The sequence below is a fragment of the Dermochelys coriacea genome, chromosome 6, assembly GCF_009764565.3.
Source record: "Dermochelys coriacea isolate rDerCor1 chromosome 6, rDerCor1.pri.v4, whole genome shotgun sequence".
Lineage (NCBI taxonomy): Eukaryota > Metazoa > Chordata > Testudines > Dermochelyidae > Dermochelys > Dermochelys coriacea.
The window spans coordinates 86,249,752-86,270,917 of NC_050073.1; the positions used below are offsets into that span (position 1 = coordinate 86,249,752).

Consider the following 21,166-nt stretch of genomic DNA (forward strand, 5'->3'; position numbering starts at 1 on the left):
GCGGGGACCCCGTCTTTGCTCCGCCCTGCCCTGATTCCACCCCCTTCCCCAAAGCCCCCCCCATGCCTCTTCTCTGCCTCCTCCTCCGAGCACTCTAAGGCCCCGCTCCTCCCCCTCTCTTGCGCTGGCAAACAGCTGTTCAGCAGCAGGGGAAGTCCGAGGAGAGGGAGGGGCAGTAATGCGGCACACTTGGGGGAAGAGGCAGGGGAGTGGGGAGCTTGGCTGCTGGTGGGTTCGGGCAGAGCCTGCCCTGCAGCAGGAGTCTCAGGAGCTGGCAGGACCAAGCTTCTGCTCCCACAGGAGAGAGCAGTGGGCGGGGGGGCGGAGAAGAGCTGGTGGGGCCTTACTGCCGCCCAAGGAGCCTGGGTCTGGCACCATGGCGCCAGTGGTGCCATGGTAAACCTGGCACTGGGGAGGTGATTGTCTGGATATGTGCCTTAATGAAGATGCGGAAGAGTAGAGCAGCATTATGCCTGCTTGGAATGAGTACCCAGACAAGGCATGAAGGAGGCTGCCGAGCATTCTGGGGTACCAATTTCTCTGCTTTGGACTAATCTCCCTACAATAGGGAAGCAATCATCTGGGAGCAGCTCTCAACCAACCTCACTCAGGAAACTTTCTTTGGCAGGAGGCATTTGCAAGCTAACAGCCCATCTTGGAGACATGATTATCTTTGGTGTCTTTTAGGGAAGGGGGCTTGGTGCCTCTTTTTAACCAGGTGATGCCTATCTATCTAATCTAGATCTATTTCTTTGGTCTGTGATTCCTCTCCCCCATCCCTCCAAAATATCAGAATCTTTCAACCATGAAGGCATGTATCTTACCAACACCCTGGAGTGCTAATTAAATACCATTGTCCCCATTTTACAGATGGAGGGACTGAGGCACAGAGAGACATGCCCAAGATCATGAAGTAAATATAGGGTAGATCTGGGAACAGAACCCAGCTCTGAGTCACAGTCTAGTACCTAACCACAACAAACCGTTTCTCCCTTCCTGCTCCCCAGACACAGTCAAGTGCTGCATTTTTAATCCTGCTTTGCTCCCCACTAATGTGCAGGCCAGGATCTGGATTTGCATTTGTGAAGAAGCTGTAGCTATTGTGTGTTGTGTTTGAGCTGGGTATCCTGAGAGCAGCTGTGACTTGCATAGAACATAGTGCCGACTCCCAGCCTGTGGAACTGTCCGTATGTGGCTTGGCAACATTCCTCAACCACTTCTGCTTTCGTCTTCAGGACTGAACTGTTTCTCAGGAGACCGTTAGCTGCTCACTGCTTTTGTCACAACGGCCAAGAAATGTCTCTCTTTCCTCCTCTCTGTGGTGGTTGTAATTTGGGAGATGGTGGTGGTAAAAGGGTCAGTTGCCCAAATACGTTCTATTTTCCTCTCTACAAGGCAACACGTTCGCCTGAGCAAAGGTTGTGTAGTACCCTTACTTCAGGTAGTCCAAGCACAGCTGTCTATGCAGCCAAAACAATAGTGCTTAGCAGTGGTGGCGGAACTTGCATGTGGCTGAAACAGGTCACAGCTAGGCTAAGAAACTGTTTAGCTTAGATCTCTACCAGCATTAAAGCAAAGTGTCTTAGCAGGTTACTGGGTTCAACTTTGGTACAACCTGGTTGGCCCACCACAGAATTTAGCAACAATTGTAACCTTCTGTTGTTTCTGTAGTTCATATAGCGGGGGCTTTGTGGGGGTTGGGATGCTGCTGGGTTGTCTTGCGTGTTATCATGTTTCCTCTAAACATACATTTCCTGTAATGTATTTGCATTATATCCAGCTTCACATAGCCCAACTTACATGTGGTGCTACAGGAGCCCCCTGCCCTTTTCCATCTGTTACTTTAGGGAGCTGCAGAACTCTGTTTGTAAGAGTTTGGTTGGTGTTGATTCCAGCAAGTGTCTGGGTATTGAAATGTAGTCCTGAGCCACATACTCCACATACAGGGGCTCCCCTCTCACTGAATCAGCCTTTTGCGGTCCTAGATCAATGCTTCCCAGAATGGGTCCCATGTGTCCCCAGGGGGGCAGGAGGGAGGTGGATTCCCAGATCAATTAAACTACGTTATTTTCCCTGTTGTAAAATGTAACTGGTAATAATGGAACAATGTATTTTGCACTGGTTTATATGTGCTGGTATAGAGCTACATTTCATTCTGATTGTAAAAGGATTCTACCCTCAGCCCATAACTGAACAGACCAGATGCTCCTGGATGAGGTACTCCTTTGTTTCTTTAGATTGCAAGCTCTTTGGAGCAGGACTCCATTATTTGTCCAGCTTGTGCTCCAGAGGTCTGTAAAATTATATGTCTCCTGATAACTAACAGTTACTGTATTCAGACTTGAAACTTGGTAGATTCTTTAATGTCTTGCCACTTCTCCCTATTTCATTGAGAAACTTGGGCCAGTTGGGTGGTTTTTTTTTTTTTAAATCCCCAGCTTCTGAAGCCAAGGGAGTATGAGAATCTCACCTTTCCCCCCTCTAAGATTAAAACTAAATTTCTAAACTGCTTGGCTGTGGAGAAAAGCTTGAAAATGTGACTACTTAAGAGCTGGTAATCCAGAAGGCAAATAAAGACCCAAAATATGTTCATTTTAAAAAATCATGATTTTTAAGCTGATCTCATTTTTATGGGACCTGATTGATGATTTTTAAATGCATTTGAACATACCCCTGGTCCCCCGCCAAATACTGGGATAATCTGGTTGGTTTGTTTGTTTGTTTGTTTTTTTTCCTAGCAGTTGCTACTCTTATCTATAAGTTCCTTGGGGGAAATGTTGGCATTCTGGGTTAAATGTGAGGCCTTCAAATACTCTTATTGCTAAGATCTGGTGTTGTCTGCAAACTGTTCCCAGCAGTTGTATGTGTGCTCCCTGTTGTGCTGTTCTGTCTGTTCCAATGCAGAGGCTCTGCCTGAAATTTCATGGTATCTGCTGGAAGTTACTAGTCTGCCTGTAGGATAGTGACAGGTAACAACCCGCCAAGAGAAGCCCCCTGTAGTTGTAAGACAGTAGGCAGCCCTTCGCTGGTGAGTGGGATGGGGCCAATGGGAGGGCCTAGAAAGTCTCTTTGTCAGTGGCCAGCCCAAAGGCAGGGGATGAGTGCAAGGCACTGGAACAATTTGTATAGTGTGGGTGCTGAAAGCCATTGAACCAGACTGTAAACCCTGTATATGAGGGAAGCGATGCATTTGGTTGCTATTACTACTTCAAGCTGTGGGGGATGCTGTACCCCCAGCAACCATCATTCCAGCACCCCTGGAAGAAAATGTGTGTGTTAGTGGCTGATATATTTCCAGCCCCTGGGGGAAGCTGGGTGGGAATCAGGCCATGTCTTTAATCACTCACCTGGGAGCAGAGAGGTGGCAGGATTGCTGCTTGTCTGGTGTTATAGACAACAGAGCCTGTATCTGTTGCTGGCTCAGAAATTCCCATTCAGAGCAACAGTTTTTTTTTTTTTTTTTTTTTTTAATTATTAGCCCCGGCCTCAAACCTTGGCTTTAAAACAGTAAAACAACAGAGCAATGTTTGCTGAACAATGGCAACTGTGGTGTAAGTAGAGGATTTAGGAAGGGCACTGGGGGAGTGGCAATGCTCAGCTCTTTTTGTGAGGGCAACAGCTGGAGAAATAATCCATATCTGACACCTATGTAATTAGGGCTCTGGTATCTGCTTTAAGGTACAAACTGAGGCATAGTGCTACTTCTAGGGATGCTGGAGCTCTTGATGCAGAGAGCAATCTTGGGGAAACAAGCATTTATGGTGGGGTTGGAGTTCTATATTCCTTGCTTGGGGTGGCTGGAGCAGGCCATGTGTGCTGGGGTATCAGTCACCTGGCATCTTACCCTGTGTCTCAGGCCAGAGGCTAGTTACCATTGTGCAGGACATATCTGGCTCTGAGCTCTCACTACCTATGTAAAATTCAAAGCATTCATATGAATTTTGTGCTGGTCAAAGGGGCAGCACTGTGAACCCTACACTCTAAAGTTCTCTGTCCCCATAATGGGGACACCACTTGTTGCTATGCCAGCTTTCCCCTCCCCTGCCTTGCCAATGTGCCCCTTAACTCTGATGAGGAGGGATGGATGGGGTGAGGAGGAGCGGGACATTCATTCTTCACAATCCATTCAGACCTTGATCTTTCTAATGAGACTGCCAATAAGGTTGGCCAATTGTTGTCCACTGGACTGGTAAGTTATATGACTTGGACACCTGTCCACTGGGACCTAGACTGAGAACCCATTAACTGACTGCACACTAGGCTTGAGAGAAGGTTAGGCACACAACATAACACTCTTCTCACCACATCATCTCACTATTTCAGAAGGGGATTGCATGGATTTTATTTTCTCTTCTCTCCTAGCTCTCTCCCCAGGCTTATAGTGCCCTTAAGTGAACATGTTTGAGTATCTGGGGTGTTGGGGGAAGCATCTTTTTTATGTTTGGAAAGAATTTAATGGTGTTCCGAGAAGACACTGGTGGGAAGTATGGTGAGGAGCTGAGTATCCATGTGCACCTCCTTATGGAGAGAGGTGAGGATCCCAATGCCTTCCAGAAAAACTTCTTCCAATGCTTTACAAACAATCTCAGCACCACACCCTGTCAGGTAGATCAGTCACATCATCCTTATTTTTACAGGGAGGGAAACTGAGGCACAGAGGCAAAGAGTCTTGTCCAAGATTTTGCAGGAAGCCTGTGGCAGAGCCAGAAACAACATATAGATTTCCTGACTCCTGTTCTGTACTTTAGTCACAGAACATCCTTCCCAGTAAGACAGTGCAAATGAAACATGCTTGCTAACTTGTAAAATATATTTGGCCTAACTCATAAACTGGGCCCTTTGCTAACACAGGGATTAAATCTGTAAAATGAGAATAATAATTCTTCCCTACCTCACACAGGTGTTGTGAGGACAAACACATTAAAATTGTGAAGTACTTTGAGATCTACTGATGAAAGTGCTAGATAAGAAATAGGCATCATTGTTGTTCATTAATCTCCCTCTGAACTAGGTGTCAGTTCTGGAAAATTGTGGTTCCCTTCAGTAAACACATTTGTTTAGATCTTCTTTGTGCAGCTGTATAAACTCAGTTCAAGTCCTTGTGTCTGAAGGTCAACAGCTTGTAAACTGAGAGAAGAGAGGGCAATATGGGGATACTTTAACTCTTTCAGAGCTGCTTCTCTATGTCCCTGCTGGTCCCTTGCAGGAAAGGACAGGACAAGGTGAAGCATTAGATGCAGAGGTTAATATTTGTTACTACTGGGGGAATTCTGCACCACTGTGCACACACAAATTCCCCCACCCCCTACAGAAAATACATTCTGCTGGAGAGGTGCTGCAGTCATGCCTTTTGCCCAGCAGGGACTGCTGTGGTACCAGAACAGAAGGCATCCGTCTCCCCGGCCATAGCAGTTAGCAACCAATAGAGAGGAGGAGAGGCTGCATTCCTCACAGCACCCTGCTTGTGGGGCCAGGTGAGGAGGCATGGGATGCGGGGGGAGGAGGGGGAGGGAGAGAAGGAACAGACAGAGTGGAACACATGGGGCTGTTGGGGGATCACAGACTGGAATTCAGACTGGGTTTGTAGGGGGGAGGGGGCTGAATGGGCGTGCAGGGCCATACTGGGATGGGGGTGGCTGAGTGGGGGCTTGGGGACACATGGGGATGGGGTTAGAGGCTAGGGGTCAGCCAAGGTCTGTATGGGGGAGGCTCTCCAACTTCTTAACAATCCCCACCCAGAAAAACTGCTCCATACTGCTCCCACCCACACCCAACAATCCTCCAGGTTCACTCCCAGGTGCCTTCCCAGCAATTACTTCCCTCTCCCTCATCAACTCCATTACCCCTGACTCCCCCAAGCCTTTGCACTGCTTCTGAGGGGTGCAGGAAATACAGTTCTGTAGTTTAAATGAATTGTTACTCAAAGTTCTGTATTAATATGTCTTGTAAGGAATCTATTTATCAAAAAACATTTCCTGAACCTGTTTTGTTGTCTGTTGTTACAGACATACTTGTTGACAGGTATTTTGAAATAAATTACCAAAATAATTGAAATTGGCATGATTATACGGTATTACTTTGACAAATAAAATATGCAGAAATTTGCAGAATTTTAAAATATTGTGCACAGAATTTTTAAATTTTTGCTGCAGAATTCTACCATGAGTAATTTATTAAGCCAACAAGAGGTCCATGGAATCCAATCCATCCCCAGAGAAGAATGGGAGTTGTAGCGACCCCTCCAGCAGTTGCAGTGACAGGGCTAAGAGAAGAGGGGAAGGACAGAACCTGGTCTGGAAAGATGGGCAGCTCCCATGGCTGTGTTTTTAAGTGTGTCAGCTCCTGGTTCTCTTGGGAGCCATGTAGTCACCTGTTGATGTGTCTATGCTGGCAGTCCCTCCTGTCTGGCTGGAAATGTTTTAGCTTTAAAAAGTATCTTCTCCCATGAATTTATTTGAAACAAAAGACAACGTGGAGCTTCTGGATACAGCCAGTAATTGGTGTTTAACCACCAGCTGAGGCATGAACATTTTTGGTTCTGTGTGCGGGTCTACAGACAATCACAGGGGCTGGGCTATAACTAAGTTTAGGAGCATTGTTTCCCCCCCTCTTCTGTGAATGGACAGAGCTGGGTTGGCTGTAGCTTATCCTCCCCTACCAGAAATAGAATAAAATGGTGATGAGAGAAAGAAGCAGCTTTAGCCCCTTATCTTTTTTTTTTTTCTTCCCTCGAATCTGAGATAAAGCAAAGGAGCTGTCTCTAGGAGGGGGCTCACATATCCTGTCTGGAAAGCGATGGGGGCCCAAAGAGAACTTGCCTGCCCCTGTGAATGGGTTTGTAGGGCTAGTCGGTTTGGGTGTATATCTTGAGGAGGGGCAGGAGCGTGGCTAAGAGACAGTGTCATTACACTAGAATTTTTCTGAATCTCATAAAAATACTGTAGCTATGTGGCATGTTACTGTGCTGAGGGGGCAGATTGGAAGTGTGTGAAGCTAAAGTCATTAGCCATAAAAAGCACAAAATAAACTGATTGCAGGGATCAATAGGTCTCTCCACAATGGCTTGTTCTCCATGACATTGGTGGGATTTGGTGTAACTGCCTTGCTTGCTCAGTCAGGGAAGCCCTACGGTGATTTCAATTAATGAAGAGAAAGCTGAGATTGTAATTTGGTAAAGAACATATTCAAATACCTGAACATCAGGCACTTAACTTCAGGTAAGTGTTTCTTCTGCTAACCTTGTATCTGAAACATAGGATGTAGATGTCACCGTATGAGGGTTCAAATCCAGACCAGCAAGGGGTTGTGTCACCACTTGCCCTGTAACTGTGGGTGTCTTGGTTTGCTTCTGGAGCTCCCAGCCTGGGCCATTCACAACTAGCCTCCAAGCATGCTGGTCACAACCTGAGTTTCTGTATGCTAGACAGCTCTGATTCAGCAGTTCTGATCCCAGCAGCCTGTGTACAGCCCCTCAGCAGCTTACACCTGCCTTGTTTACTACTTCCAGGGTGACCCCAATATACTCCCAATCCTGAATTTTCCCCAAATCGTATCTCCTGAAGTGCCCAGGCCTCTTGTGAAGAGCTCAGAGAAATAGTAAGGTTCGTTGCTCCTGTAAAGAGACAAAAACACAGAGATTATAAACTTACCTGGGAGTAAATACACCATTCCTTCAAACCCAGCACTCAGTTGGTTATGGTAAAAATGAAATAAATTTAACAACAGAATATACATAGGATTAAGTGACTTCAGGTATAAGAAATGAAGAGAGAAAGAATTAAAAGTAAAACAAAATGAAATATGTTGCTAAAAGTCTAAAACATAATCTAGCCAGATACAGGCTTTGTTCAAGATGCTTTCTCTCACCAGTCGTCATTCTTTAGTCAACCATGGCTGACTTTCTCTCTGTCCTGACCTTCCACAAAAGTAAAGGTGCTGGCTTCCCTTGTCTTCTTAGCTGAAAGATCTTTGCCTAAGCAGGTGTCTCACCTGTGTTCAGTTCCAGAGACTTCAACCCCCACTTGGTTGAAGGACCCATCTTTTTTGGCTTGCAAGAACTCTGGCCTCCTGTGTCTGTTTAGTGATGGATGCCTAAAATGGCTTTGTATCCTTGCCTACATCTCCCAAAGTTGAATGACTTTGCTTCAAGAGACAAGGTGGGTGAGGGAATATCTTTTATTGAACCAATCAGTTAATTCAGTTGCTTATCACTTAAGGTGCAGCACCCTGTATTTCTAGATCTGTAAACCTTTGAATGGATTCTTCTGACAAGTAAAACCCAGACCATTCTTCTCTCTCCTGTTCGGTGTAGACACCATGATGTCCTCTTCCCAACTTGTTAGTGTGAAGTTTGCCTCCCATACTTTGTTAGCTTGATAGGTGTGTTTACTGCTTATATGTGAACTGAGGTAAATACACATTTTGTTTAGGATAGACCTGTTTAACAACTCTCCCTGACATACCCAGTTTCATTATAATTCCAGCATATATTCATAACTCTTAATAGCCATTGCATACATGCATCACACAGGAATATTAATGATCAGTGAGTTAACCACTGGTTTACCTTGGTTGGCGTCCCTGAGGTAAAGGTGAACCCCAAAGTGACGCCTATTGGGAGTCCTGACCCTGGTTTACCACAGTGCCCCATAATAAGGATAAATTCCAGGGCAGTGCCTGACACATAAGGAGCTTGGTCAGACATTGTGAAGGTTAATAATTTGTATGTTAAATGTGTTTCTGGTTCCAGCACTGAAGTGAGATAATTTCTGAAGGACAGAGCATTCTTCCCTGACCCAGGTCTCTTTGCTCTTGCATGGAGGAGGGAGAGTGCAGATAAATGGTTTGGTGTATAAAAGGCAGAGACCTTTCCTTTCCCAACTACAGTGTTGGCAGATCAGACATATTTATTTGAAAACCTTGATGCTGCCGACACTGTTTAAAGAAAACATATCCCAAAACACACTGATAATCATTAAAGGAGTGTGAAACCTTGATAGTGATGAACTTTCAAAATCTGATTAGCATGAATTACTGGGGAGTTTTGTTTGCTGGAAGGCAGAGTGGACAGTTGTGTGGTCCCGGATAAGTCCCTTTCCCTTTTCTCTGTGTGCTTCTCCTTCATTGTCTGTAAAATGGGGATAGTGATACTAGCTGACCCTCTCAATGGAGGACTGTGAAGATACTGAGGTCTATAGAAATGCTCACTGTTGTTACAATGGAAGCTAGAAGTTTACAGCAAAACTAATAGGTTTGTTGTGATGATCCTTCTATGACTGGGGTGGGGAAGGTCAACACTTAATAAGGTTCCCTGCACTGGGAGAAGAGACTATCTGATGATGATGATAATAAATGCATTTCTCTATAACAAGGAAGTTGCCCTAGCTTGAATGCCCCCTCGCTTCCATATTTTTCATAGCTCCTGCTTCCTCTCCCACTGTGAGGATGGGTTTGTGGATGCTCTGTTGGTGATGGTAAAGCATGAATAATGGGGGTTGGGTAGGAAGAAGGAGGTGCATTTTTCATTGCTTCTACCATTCTGGTTAATTTGATGCTGCTAAGTCACATTCAAATGCTTCAGGCTTCAGAAGAGATTTGGAAATGTGTCAGGCAAGTGTGAGAAAGCTGCTCTCTTTCTGCAGCTCCCTAGAAAGCCTTGTGTGTGGTTGGTCGAGTCTGTTACTACCTACAATTTTTTTTTTTTTACCTTGAAAACAAGATAATGGAGAAATTTAGTGCAACACTGAAGTGAGTAACCACTTCTGCCCCATACAGGGGAGTGTGTGTAAATAACCTCTCTCTGGGAACTGGCAAGAGTTGGGCTGTCCCTAAGCACTCTTTTATGATGTCGTGGAAGAGATGAAGGGGTGAAAAGCACTGGCACTCAAAGCTGGAGGAGTGGGAGCTGAGCCTTAGTTGCAACATAGCTGCATGCAATGAAATGTAGATAAAAGAGAAGCTTTCGCAGGCAGCCACAAACATACTGAGTGCACTTTGATTCCTCCTTTATTAGACAAGGGCTCAGGCGTTTGGATCAAAACAGCTGATTTCTCTCTCTTCCTCGAGGAGGGCATTTTAGGCTGGTGTCACTATTAGTCCCAGATACTTGCGAGTACTTGGTCTACTGCTGTAAGCCTGATCTGCTATAAGGGTAAGAGCATCTCAGCCCTTTCCAGAAGGGGTTGCTATGGGATGTGTCATAGCCCTAGTCAAGCTCCCCTTTCTGGGACCTACCAGGCTGCTGCGTTTGGATCCCAACACACTGGGCCCATGCGCTTTTAAGCCTCCCTTGGTTTAGGTAGGCTCCAGCACTGTGTCTTTCTCATCTTAATTAATTAGCTTCTTACTCTCCCTTTTCATGTTCTCTGTATGTATGTGTATATATATATATCTTCTTACTAGATGTTCTATTCTATGCATCCGATGAAGTGGGCTGTAGCCCACGAAAGCTTATGCTCAAATAAATTTGTTAGTCTCTAAGGTGCCACAAGTACTCCTGTTCTTTTTGTCTTTCCTTGGTCTCTCTGGCACACTTCCTGGGCACAGCCTTTCTGTTACCCTTTCACAGAAATGGAATCTCGCCTTGAGTGACCATCTTTTCAAAAAGCAAAAGCGAGACACATGCAGGAGCGCTGCACCCCCTGCTCCTCCTCTTCCCCCAGAGGCCCTACCCCCTGGCCAGGCCAGAAACTGGAGCTTGACAGTGGTAAGAGCTGCCCAGGGAGCCCAGACCACTGTGGGGAGTCCTGGACCCTCCACCTACCTAGGCAGAGTGCCCAAGAGCAGTCCCAGTCTGTGTCCCTGGTCTCCCTCCCCCGCCCCCAAGAGATCAGTTTCATACCAGGTGATCTGTTGCTTAGTTACCAGCCTGGCTGGGCAGAATCAGTTTTTTTGGTTTGGCCACATTTAGGATATTTATTGTACTGCCTATACAGACCTGTTCAAATGTCAGATTCTTAATACTCGACACATCCAGCAATGCAGATGCCACTCCTGTCTCCTTTGTACATGGACTATGAAGCAATAACACGGTACAGGTAACCTGAAGGGTTTAAGCACACAGAGAATTCATTAGCTGAAACAGAATTTGTAAATTGTGCGTCGTCAGTTTCCCCAAATTGTCACAAGGGGAAAAAGGAAATGCCACCCTCTCCTTCTAAGACTGGCAAATTGGCAATTTATGAGACCGGGTATGCCATGGGGCTGCATACCATTTTCATGGTGGTGTCAATTACATTGGGGAAGATAACTAGTAGAACCTCTCCTACAATAGTGCTTGGGGTGTGCTATAGACCGCCGGGATCTAATTTGGATATGGATAGAGCCCTTTTTAATGTTTTTAATAAAGTAAATACTAATGGAAACTGCGTGATCACGGGAGACTTTAACTTCCTAGATATAGACTGGAGGACTAGTGCTAGTAATAATAATAGGGCTTAGATTTTCCTAGATGCAATAGCTGATGGATTCCTTCATCAAGTAGTTGCTGAACCGAATAGCGGGGATGCCATTTTAGATTTGGTTTTGGTGGGTAGTGAGGACCTCCATAGAAGAAATGGTTGTAGGGAATAATCTTGGTTTAAGTGGTCATGAGCTAATTCAGTTCAAACTGAACAGAAGGATTAACAAAAATCTGCAAGTAGGGTTTTTGATTTCAAAAGGTCTGACTTCCAAAAATTAAGGAAATTAGTTAGGGAAGTGGATTGGACTGAAGAATTTATGGATCTAAAAGTAGAGGAGGCCTGGGATTACTTTAAATCAAAGCTGCAGAAGCTATCGGAAGCCTGTATCCCAAGAAAGGGGAAAAATTCATAGGCAGGAGTTGTAGACCAAGCTGGATGAGCAAGCATCTTAGAGAGGTGATTAAGAAGAAGCAGAAAGCATACAGGGAGTGGAAGATGGGAGGGATCAGCAAGGAAAGCTACCTTATTGAGGTCAGAACATGTAGGGATAAAGTGAGACAGGCTAAAAGTCGAGTAGAGTTGGATCTTGCAAAGGGAATTAAAACCAATAGTAAAAGGTTTTATAGCCATATAAATAAGAAGAAAACTAAGAAAGAAGTGGGGCCGCTTAACACTGAGGATGGAGCGGAGGTTAAAGATAATCTAGGCGTGGCCCAATATCTAAACAAATACTTTGCCTCAGTCTTTAATAAGGCTAAAGAGGATCTTGGGGATAATGGTAGCACGACAAATGGGAATGAGGATATGGAGGCAGATATTATCATATCTGAGGTAGAAACTCCAACAGCTTAATGGGACTAAATGGGGGCCCAGATAATCTTCATCTAAGAATATTAAAGGAATTGGCACCTGAAATTGCAAGCCCATTAGCAAGAATTTTTAATGAATCTGTAAACTCAGGAGTTGTACCGAATGATTGGAGAATTGCTAATATATTTCCTATTTTTAAGAAAGGAGAAAAAAAAGTGATCTGGGTAACTACAGGCCAGTTAGTTTGACATCTGTAGTATGCAAGGTCCTGGAAAAAATTTTGAAAGAGAAAGTAGTTAAGGACATAGAAGTCAATGGTAAATGGGACAAAATAGAACATGGTTTTACAAAAGGTAGATCGTGCCAAACCAACCTGATCTCCTTCTTTGAGAAAGTAACAGATTTTTTAGACAAAGGAAATGCAGTGGATCTAATTTACCTAGATTTCAGTAAGGCATTTGATACCGTGCCACATGGGGAATTATTAGTTAAACTGGAAAAGATGGGGATCAATATGAACATCAAAAGGTGGATAAGGAATTGGTTAAAGGGGAGAGTACAACGGGTCCTACTGAAAGGTGAACTGTCAGGCTGGAGAGAGGTTACCAGTGGAGTTCCTCAGGGATCAGTTTTGGGACCAATCTTATTTAATCTTTTTATTGCTGACCTTGACACCAAAAGTGGGAGTGTGCTAATAAAGTTTGCAGATGATACAAAGCTGGGAGGTATTGCCAATTCAGAGAAGGATTATACAGGAGCATCTGGATGACCTTGTAAACTGGAGTAATAGTAATAGGATGAAATTTAATAGTGAGAAGTGTAAGGTTATGCATTTAGGGATTAATAACAAGAATTTTAGTTATAAGCTCGGGACGCATCAATTAGAAGTAATGGAAGAGGAGAAGGACCTTGGAGTATTGGTTGATCATAGGATGACTATGAGCTGCCAATGTGATATGGCTATGAAAAAAGCTAATGCTGTTTTGGGATGCATCAGGAGAGGTATTTCCAGTAGGGATAAGGAGGTTTTAGTACCATTATACAAGGCACTAGTGAGACCTCACCTGGAATACTGTGTACAGTTCTGGTCTCCCATCTTTAAAAAAGATGAATTCAAACCGGAGCAGGTACAGAGAAGGGCTACTAGGATGATCCGAGGAATGGAAAACTTGTCTTATGAGAGGAGACTTAAGGAGCTTGGCTTGTTTAGCCTAACTAAAAGAAGGTTGAGGGGAGATATGATTGCTCTCTATAAATATATCAGAGGGATAAATACAGGAGAGGGAGAGGAATTATTTCAGCTCAGCACCAATGTGGACACAAGAACAAATGGGTATAAACTGGCCACCAGGAAGTTTAGACTTGAAATCAGACGAAGGTTTTTAACCATCAGAGGAGTGAAGTTTTGGAATAGCCTTCCAAGGGAAGCAGTGGGGGCAAAAGATCTACCTGTCTTTAAGATTCTACTCAAAAAGTTTATGGAGGAGATGGTATGATGGGATAATGTGATTTTGGTAATTAATTGATCTTTAAATATTCAGGGTAAATAGGCCTAATCCCCTGAGATGGGATATTAGATGGATGGGATCTGAGTTACCCAGGAAAGAATTTTCTGTAGTATGTGGCTGGTGAATCTTGCCCATATGCTCAAGGTTTAGCTGATCGCCATATTCGGGAAGGAATTTTCCTCCAGGGCAGATTGGAAGAGGCCCTGGAGGTTTTTCGCCTTCCTCTGTAGCAAGGGGCACGGGTCACTTGAGGGAGGATCCTTTGCTCCTTGAAGTCTTTAAACCACGATTTGAGGACTTCAATAGCTCAGACATAGGTGAGGTTTTCCGTAGGAGTGGGTGGGTGACATTCTGTGGCCTGCGTTGTGCAGGAGGTCTGACTAGATGATCAGAATAGTCCCTTCTGACCTTAGTATCTATGAATGCCACCAATAAAGTAACTCCAAGGTCACGGTTGCTATGCTTGTTGGACACTGACTATAGCCAGGCTCAGATGCCTCTACTCACAGCCTTTCAAAGTAAGACATCTCAGAATAGGGGCTGGTGCTCAGCAAACACATCTTTGGATTTAGGATGTTATTGGTCTTAAAGATTTCAAACCCTTTGTGTGGCTTTTGATGCTCACTTTCCTCTTGGGCTTAAACTTCTTAGACTGACTTGAGCCAGTGGAAAGTTGACAGAGTTAGCAAGGCAGCTGGGGTTGGCTAGTGTCACTGCTACAACTGTGGGGGCCAGTAGGGTACATTTTCACACTGGTTATGTTGTGGATTCTGCTAAAATAGTATTTAGTTTCTATTTTATTTTGATTGTTGGATGACTGAGTAGGGGATTTTTGGTTCGAAGACCAAGTTGGACGGGCCCTGGCCAGCCTCTGACCATGCGATAGCAGGCCACATCTTGGAGCTGAGTCCCTTGATGGTGGTCTTAGCCTTTGGATTGAGGAGGAGGTCCCCCTCGCTCTCCATCTAATTCTGTCTCTCTTCTGATCTCTCTGCTCAGCTTGGAATTGCAGTGGGCTTTGTTCTCCCTCCCGTTCTGGTTCCCAACTTGGAGGACACAGAACAGCTGGCCTACCACATCAGCATCATGTTTTCCATCATTGCAGCCGTGGCAACGGTGCTCTTCATCCTCGTCATCATTGGTAAGGAGGCAAATGTAAATGTGTGGGAGGGATGAAGCTGAGAGGACCAGATTGTGTTTATGGGTCTCTATATCAGGGAGGGCATGGGGCAGCCCACTAGGGGCAATTTCGGGCAGTGCCCCAGCATAGCACCTGCTTCTGTTCACATACAGGGTCACTTCTTCAGCTGGTTAAAGCTGAACCTGAGAAGGGCAGAGGTGATGCCAATGGATGGAGCAAAGCACTTTGAAGAGTTTGCAGCCATGGTGCAATCTCCTTTGAAGGCACACCCCCCCAATTGGTCAGTTTGTTCAAAAGTTAGGAATTTTCTTAGATTCCTCACTGAAACACTTAGCTCTCACATAGTATCTGCAAGCTTTCTAATCTCTCAGTTGGCGAGGAGACTATATCCCATCCTGGTAGATGATGCCCTGGCCTCAGTTATTCACACCTTCACTTCTCAGGTGGACTACAGCAATGTGATATACCTGGGTATGAAGTCTTCAGCACCTAGGAAACTCCAACTAGTACAGAACACTGCAGAATGTCTTCTCAGCAGCACAAGCCAACATGAGCAAATCTGTCCTCTGCTCTCCCATGGAATTTCAGATCAAATTCAAGATCTTGGTCCTTATCTTGGAGGCACTGCATCACCTGGATCTAGCATATCTAAAAGATCACATAAAGTTCTGAGGTGAAGACTGTGGTTGACAGCTCTGCTCTTCTGGTACAATGTAACACTCTACATTAAGGGTCTTCTCATCTGACCAGGAGACAGAGCTTTATTGGGGGGCTGATCTGAGACTGTGGAATGAATTCCCACAAAAACTAAGGACCATAGAATCATAGAAATATAGGGCTGGAAGGAACCTTGAGAGGTCATCTCATCCATCCTGCCATGTTGAGGGAGGATTAAGTATACTTAGCCCATGCCTAATGGGTGTTTGTCTAATCTGTTCTTAAAAACCTCCAATGAGGGGGGGATTCCACAACCTCCCTTGGAAGCCTGTTCCAGAACTTAACTACCCTTATAGTTGAAAAGTTTTTTTTTCCTAATATCTAACCTAAATCTCCCTTGCTTCCAATTGGCTTGTTGTCCTGCTGTCCTCAGTGGATGAGGAAGAACAACTGGCCACCCTCATCTTTATAACAGCCCGTAACATATTTGAAGACTGTTAGCAGTCCACCAGACCATCTCAAACCTCCCCAGCCTTCCACTCTAAGTGCAAAGCATACTTCTTCAACCAGTCTTCTCTAATATATATACAGAACAACATGTATATTTTATAAAACAACAACAACAAACAAGCCCTAAAGTCCTACCAAAACAAAACACTCCATTGCACATGCTTCTTCTCATGGGGAGAGAATAAGAGAAGAAACAACATGTGACAGATGATGGTCATGTTACTTAATGTGCTCCTGAAAGGTGATCAGGTGATAAGCACAGTGCAAAAATCTATATGAAATCAAGTTATCCCCTACAGCCTTTGTCAGCCTGTCTGAAGTCCCTGGAATGAGTAGGGCCCGTCAGAGCCAGCCTAGAAATTGCACCAGCAGGCAATGTATGCAGACAGGGTGCTGGGATCAGTCCCTGGAGAGCTGGAGATGCCCTGTGGGTGCTCCCCTCTCAGGGGAGAACAGAGGGCTATGCCATGGTACAGGAACACGCTGTGCCCAGCTGGCAGGGGAGAAGCCAGTAATGGGTGGCTGGGAGAAGGGATTAAGGGCAGAGAGTGGTGTAATGAAGCCTGGTAAATCATTAGATTAGAGGTGAGAGACCCCTCCCCAGCTACAAAGCCATCCAGGGGAGTGAATGGAAGCCAGGTCTCTAGCCTGGCAAAGCAGAGCACTAATCTGAGACATGTTGAGTTCTGTTTTATTGTAACCTCATCGCCCCTCAGCCCATTCATCTTTCATCCACCTGTTGTGCCCTGCCTAACATACAGATTGAGAACTCTGTGGGGCGGGGACTGTTATCTTTATTCTATGTCTATACAGCACCTAGAACAGAGGGACCCTGTTCCTTGGTTGGGATTCCTAGGCGCTCCCCTAATATAAATAACCACCTCTAGGGAGGTTGGCCAGACAAGCCTGGTCCTGGAATGAAAACCAGGTCTCTGACCTAGCAGAGCAGAACACTATTCCACCAAGGGAAGTGAGTGAGAGCCTGGGGCCTGGAGTGGAATGTGGCACAGCACAGCTTTCACCTTAGAGCACTGGGTTGGCCATGTTTTTCATTTCCAACATCTCTCTCGCTCTGTCACGCCCAACTGCATATTTTGAAGTTGGCAGCTTATTGCCTTGTGTAGACAGGGATGTTAATAGGTCTGTTAGCCCTCTGTGGCTGGCACCACTGCTGAGTAGGGTTGCCAGCCCTCTCGGATTGGCTTGGAGTCTCCCAGAATCGATTTCCCAGTGGCTACTGAAACCAATCCAGGAGATTTTAATAGGCCGCTACAAGTCAGGTCGGCTGCACAGAGGGGCTAAGGCAGGCTCCCTACCTGCCCTGGCTCCACATGGCTCCTGGAAGTGACCAACACGTCCCTCTGGCTCCTAGGTGCAGGGGATGCCAGGGGGTCTCTGCATGCTGCCTCCATCCCGAGCGCCAACTCTCCAGCTCCCATTGGATGGGAACTGCGGCCAATGGGAGCTGCAGGGGTGGTGACTGCAGGCAGGGGCAGCATGCAGAGCTGTCTGGCTGCCTCTGAGCCTAGGAGCCAGACATGCCGGTCGCTTCCGGGAGCTGCCCAAGGTAAATGCTGTCCGGTTGAAGCCCACACCCCAACCACCTACCCCAGCCCTGAGCCCCCTCCCACACCCAAACTGCCTCCTGGATCCTGCACCCTGTCATGCACCCCAACCTGCTACCCCAGTCCTGAACCCCCCTGTATCCCAAACTCCTCCCACACCCCAATCCCCTGCCCCAGCCCTGAGCCCCGTCCTGCACACAAACTCTCTCCCAGAGCCCTCACCCCCTCCTGCATCCCAACCCCCTGCCTGAGCCGGGTGAAAGTGAGCGAGGGTTGGGGATAGTGAGCGACGGAGGGATGGGGGATGAAGTGAGTGGGGGGCAGGGCCTCGGTGAAGGGACTGGGCAGGGGCAGGGCCTTGGGGCAGGGCAAGGGTGTTTGGGTTTGTGCGATTAGACTGTTGGCAACCCAATGCTGAGCACTGAACAGCTATAAAATTTCAGCTGACAGGCAATGAGTTTTCCAGCTGCCTCCTCTGTGGGTAGAGGCTAGTGGTGCTGGAGTTTCCTTTATCTTAGATTTCAGAGTGATAGCTGTGTTAGTCTGTATCGGCAAAAGCAATGTGACTCCTCTTTGTTTTTGCTTTATCTTAGAGGCACTCCTTCCTTTTGCATCCATAAGGAAGCTGACACGGGAAGGTTAGAGCACCAGGGAGGAGTGTGTTTTTATAAACTTTGGTTTCCCTGCCTCACGCCACAACATCTCCCCAACTCTCTGGGCCCGGATTCCCTGAGGCCCTGTTGTTGACAGGTCCATTCTGTTTGTTTCCAGTGTTCCGGGAGAAGCCCCCGTTTCCCCCAAGCCGGGCCCAGGCCTTGATCCGGTTGAAGCCACCTGAGGAATATTCCTACGTGCAGTCCATCCTCAGGCTGCTCCGCAACACCAATTTTGTCCTGCTGATAGTCACCTATGGTAAGGTCCAGTCTCGGCTCTGCTAAGTGATAGGTGAAGGCAGAGATCTACCTGCTACTGTGTGTGCCAGAATGGGTCCTCCCTTGGCAGTGCTGACCAGTATCTGGCCTGGGCTGCTAGCAGGAGAAGCATCTTCCTTGCTCACAGTCCCTCCCCCAGGCAGATCTGGGAGCAAGTCATTATCTGGAATAACCTGCTCAGTTATAATATGGGTGAAGAGCTGCTAAACTCTTGGCAAGTGTGTGGCCTCCAAGAGACCCTATGGAATCAGCAGGGGGGAGGGGTTGTGGAGGGACTAGAGTGGCTATGGACATAGCTTGTGGTCTCCAGGAAACCCCCACCCCCAAGAAGCCAGAGGGAGGAAGTTTGTTAAGGTCCCCTCTGCTTGTGTTTGTCCTGCTAAGTCTGGGTCAGCTGCTCACTTCTCCCTCTGCAGCACTCTTGGAAATGGGCTCCTTGATTTGTTTGCATGGGTATGGTGGGGGCGTGAGGTGCAGGTTCTGCTTTTGACACTGTAATTTTGTAATCTGATGAAGCAGTTCCCCTAGTAAGAAGGGGAGGATGACTTTGCTATGGTCTATTGGCTGTGCTCAGTGCCTCTAGTGACCCACCGAAGCTGTGAACAGCGGCCTCTGTACCCCAGTAGGATGTATTCTAGCCAGCTGCAGGGAACTCTAGGAAGCTGTTCTGGATGTGAATGTGTCACGCTTGGTTCTTGGTGTGACATGGTTTCTGGCATAGGCTGACTCTGTTCTCGGTGCCTGGCAACAGAAAGCTCCTTGTTGGAGAAGACCCTCAGGAGAAGGAAATAATGGGATACACAGAACATAGGGAAAGCTTCTGGTTGTAGTCTGGAGCACAGTCAGGGATCTCCAGCCCCCTCACAGGTTGTTCTGCCAACACAAGTAACTAATGGAACATCTGAGTGATTAACAAGGGCTGGGGACAGTGTGATGTTCGCTTTGGAGCTGCAAAAGGCCTACTAGGTCATTTAGTCCTTTCTCCCTGGGGAGTGCAGTAGAGCTTTTTAGAAGTGACCCTCAGATGTCCCAGGTTATTCCTGCCATTTCCCAGATCACTTAGTCCTGTACTGCACCTTCTCTTCCCCTCTCCCATCCTGCTGCCCCTGAGCTTCATATCAAGGAACTGGAGACAGTCCCAGGATTGTTCTGTGTCTGATGCCCTCTGAGAAAATCAGAGACAGACGCTGGCTGAAAGTCTGTCCTTGATGTGCCCATCAAACTGTGTGGATGTAATTGTGAAGAAGGGGAAGGGATCAGTTACTAATTAGAGCGACCCAGTACTGGTGATGAGAAGGGCCTCTCAGTGTGAAGAGTTTCTTTAGAATCTGATCTTCCTTGGATAATTTCTCCCTTTAGAGCAGGGGTTGGCAAACTTTTTGGCCCGATGGCCATATCTGGGTATGGAAATTGTATGGCAGGCCATGAATGCTCACAAAATTGGGGGTTGGGGTGCAGAAGGGGATGAGGGCTCTGGCGGGGGGGTGCAGGCTCTGTGGTGGGTCCAGAAATGAGGAGTTCAGTGTGTGTGAAGGGCCTCTGGGCTGGGGCAGGGTGTTGGAAGGTGTGTGTGGGGGGGGGATTAGGGGTGCAGGCTCTGGGTTGGGGGCTGAGGATGAGGGTTTGGGGTGCAGGAGGGTGCTCCTGGCTGGGACCAAGGGGTTCGGAGGGCAGAAGGGGGATCAGGATGGGGCAGGGGGTTGGGGCATGGGAGGGAGTCGGGTGCAGGCTCTGGGTGGCGCTTACCTCAAGCAGGTCCCAGAAGCAGTGGCATGTCCCCCACTCCGGCTCCTACACGGTGGCATTGCCAGGCAGCTCTGTACGCTGCCCTGTGTGCAGGCGCCACCCCTGCAGCTCCTATTGGCCGTGGTTCTTGGCCAATGGGAGCTGTGGGGGTGGCGTTTGAGGCGTGGGCAGCGTGCGGAGCCCCTTGACTGCCCCTATGTATAGGAGCCGGAGCGGGGCATACAACTGCTTCCAGGAGCTGCGCAGAGCCACAGTACACACAGAGCGGGCAAGCCCCTGACCCCGGCTCCCTGACTGGAGTGGAGCAAGCCTTGGACCCTGCTCCCTAGCGGCAGCTTAAGGGCCAGATTAAAATGTTTGAAGGGCCAGATGTGGCCCCCGGGCTGTAATTTGCCCACCCCAGCTTTAGAATCACTGAGGGATTTTAAAAGGCTGTTTAGCGACTTGGACACTTCAACTTATCTTCCTCCTAGCTTGTGTTTTTTTTTTTTCTCCTCTGCTCACTTGTCCCTGCCCGACTCTCCCTTGACTTTCAGTTCCCTAACAACAAAGATAAAGTGACTGAGACTTAGAGGGCCCAAAGCAATGAAGTGCTTTGTGTGTATCTGAGGGCTTGTCAGCACTTACAGCGCTGCAGCAATGCATGGGTGCGCAACAGCCTCATCAGATTCCTCTGCGCGTTCCTTCCAGGGCCAAATCTTGCGAAGAGCAAGGTTCAGCATTGTGGGGTGTGTTCCTGCTGCCAGCTCCCATTGCAGAGTTTTCCCTGGTGTCCCTTCTATCTTATCTCTCTGGAGGTTACTGACCTACCTGGAACTCACTGTTGCACTAGGTGGCTTTTGGAGTGAATGGGATGGGTGTTTCCTGTCCAGAGAGCATGTCAAGAACTGATAAT

General features: G+C 47.0%; 1 protein-coding gene across 8 annotated transcripts in view; it reads left to right on the forward strand.

Annotated features, from left to right (window-relative positions):
- Positions 1-21,166, forward strand: part of FLVCR2 (FLVCR heme transporter 2) — a 57,669-nt gene that overhangs the window by 11,767 nt on the left and 24,736 nt on the right. For all 8 annotated transcript variants that reach the window (XR_006281939.1, XR_006281943.1, XR_006281941.1 and 5 more), the window contains exons 2-3: positions 14,720-14,861; positions 18,365-18,505. Coding sequence is in view for 3 of the 8 variants with exons in the window: in XM_038405903.2 (XP_038261831.1) it covers positions 14,720-14,861; positions 18,365-18,505 (283 nt within the window). In the remaining 5 variants the exon portion in view is untranslated. The remainder of the gene's footprint in view (positions 1-14,719; positions 14,862-18,364; positions 18,506-21,166) is intronic.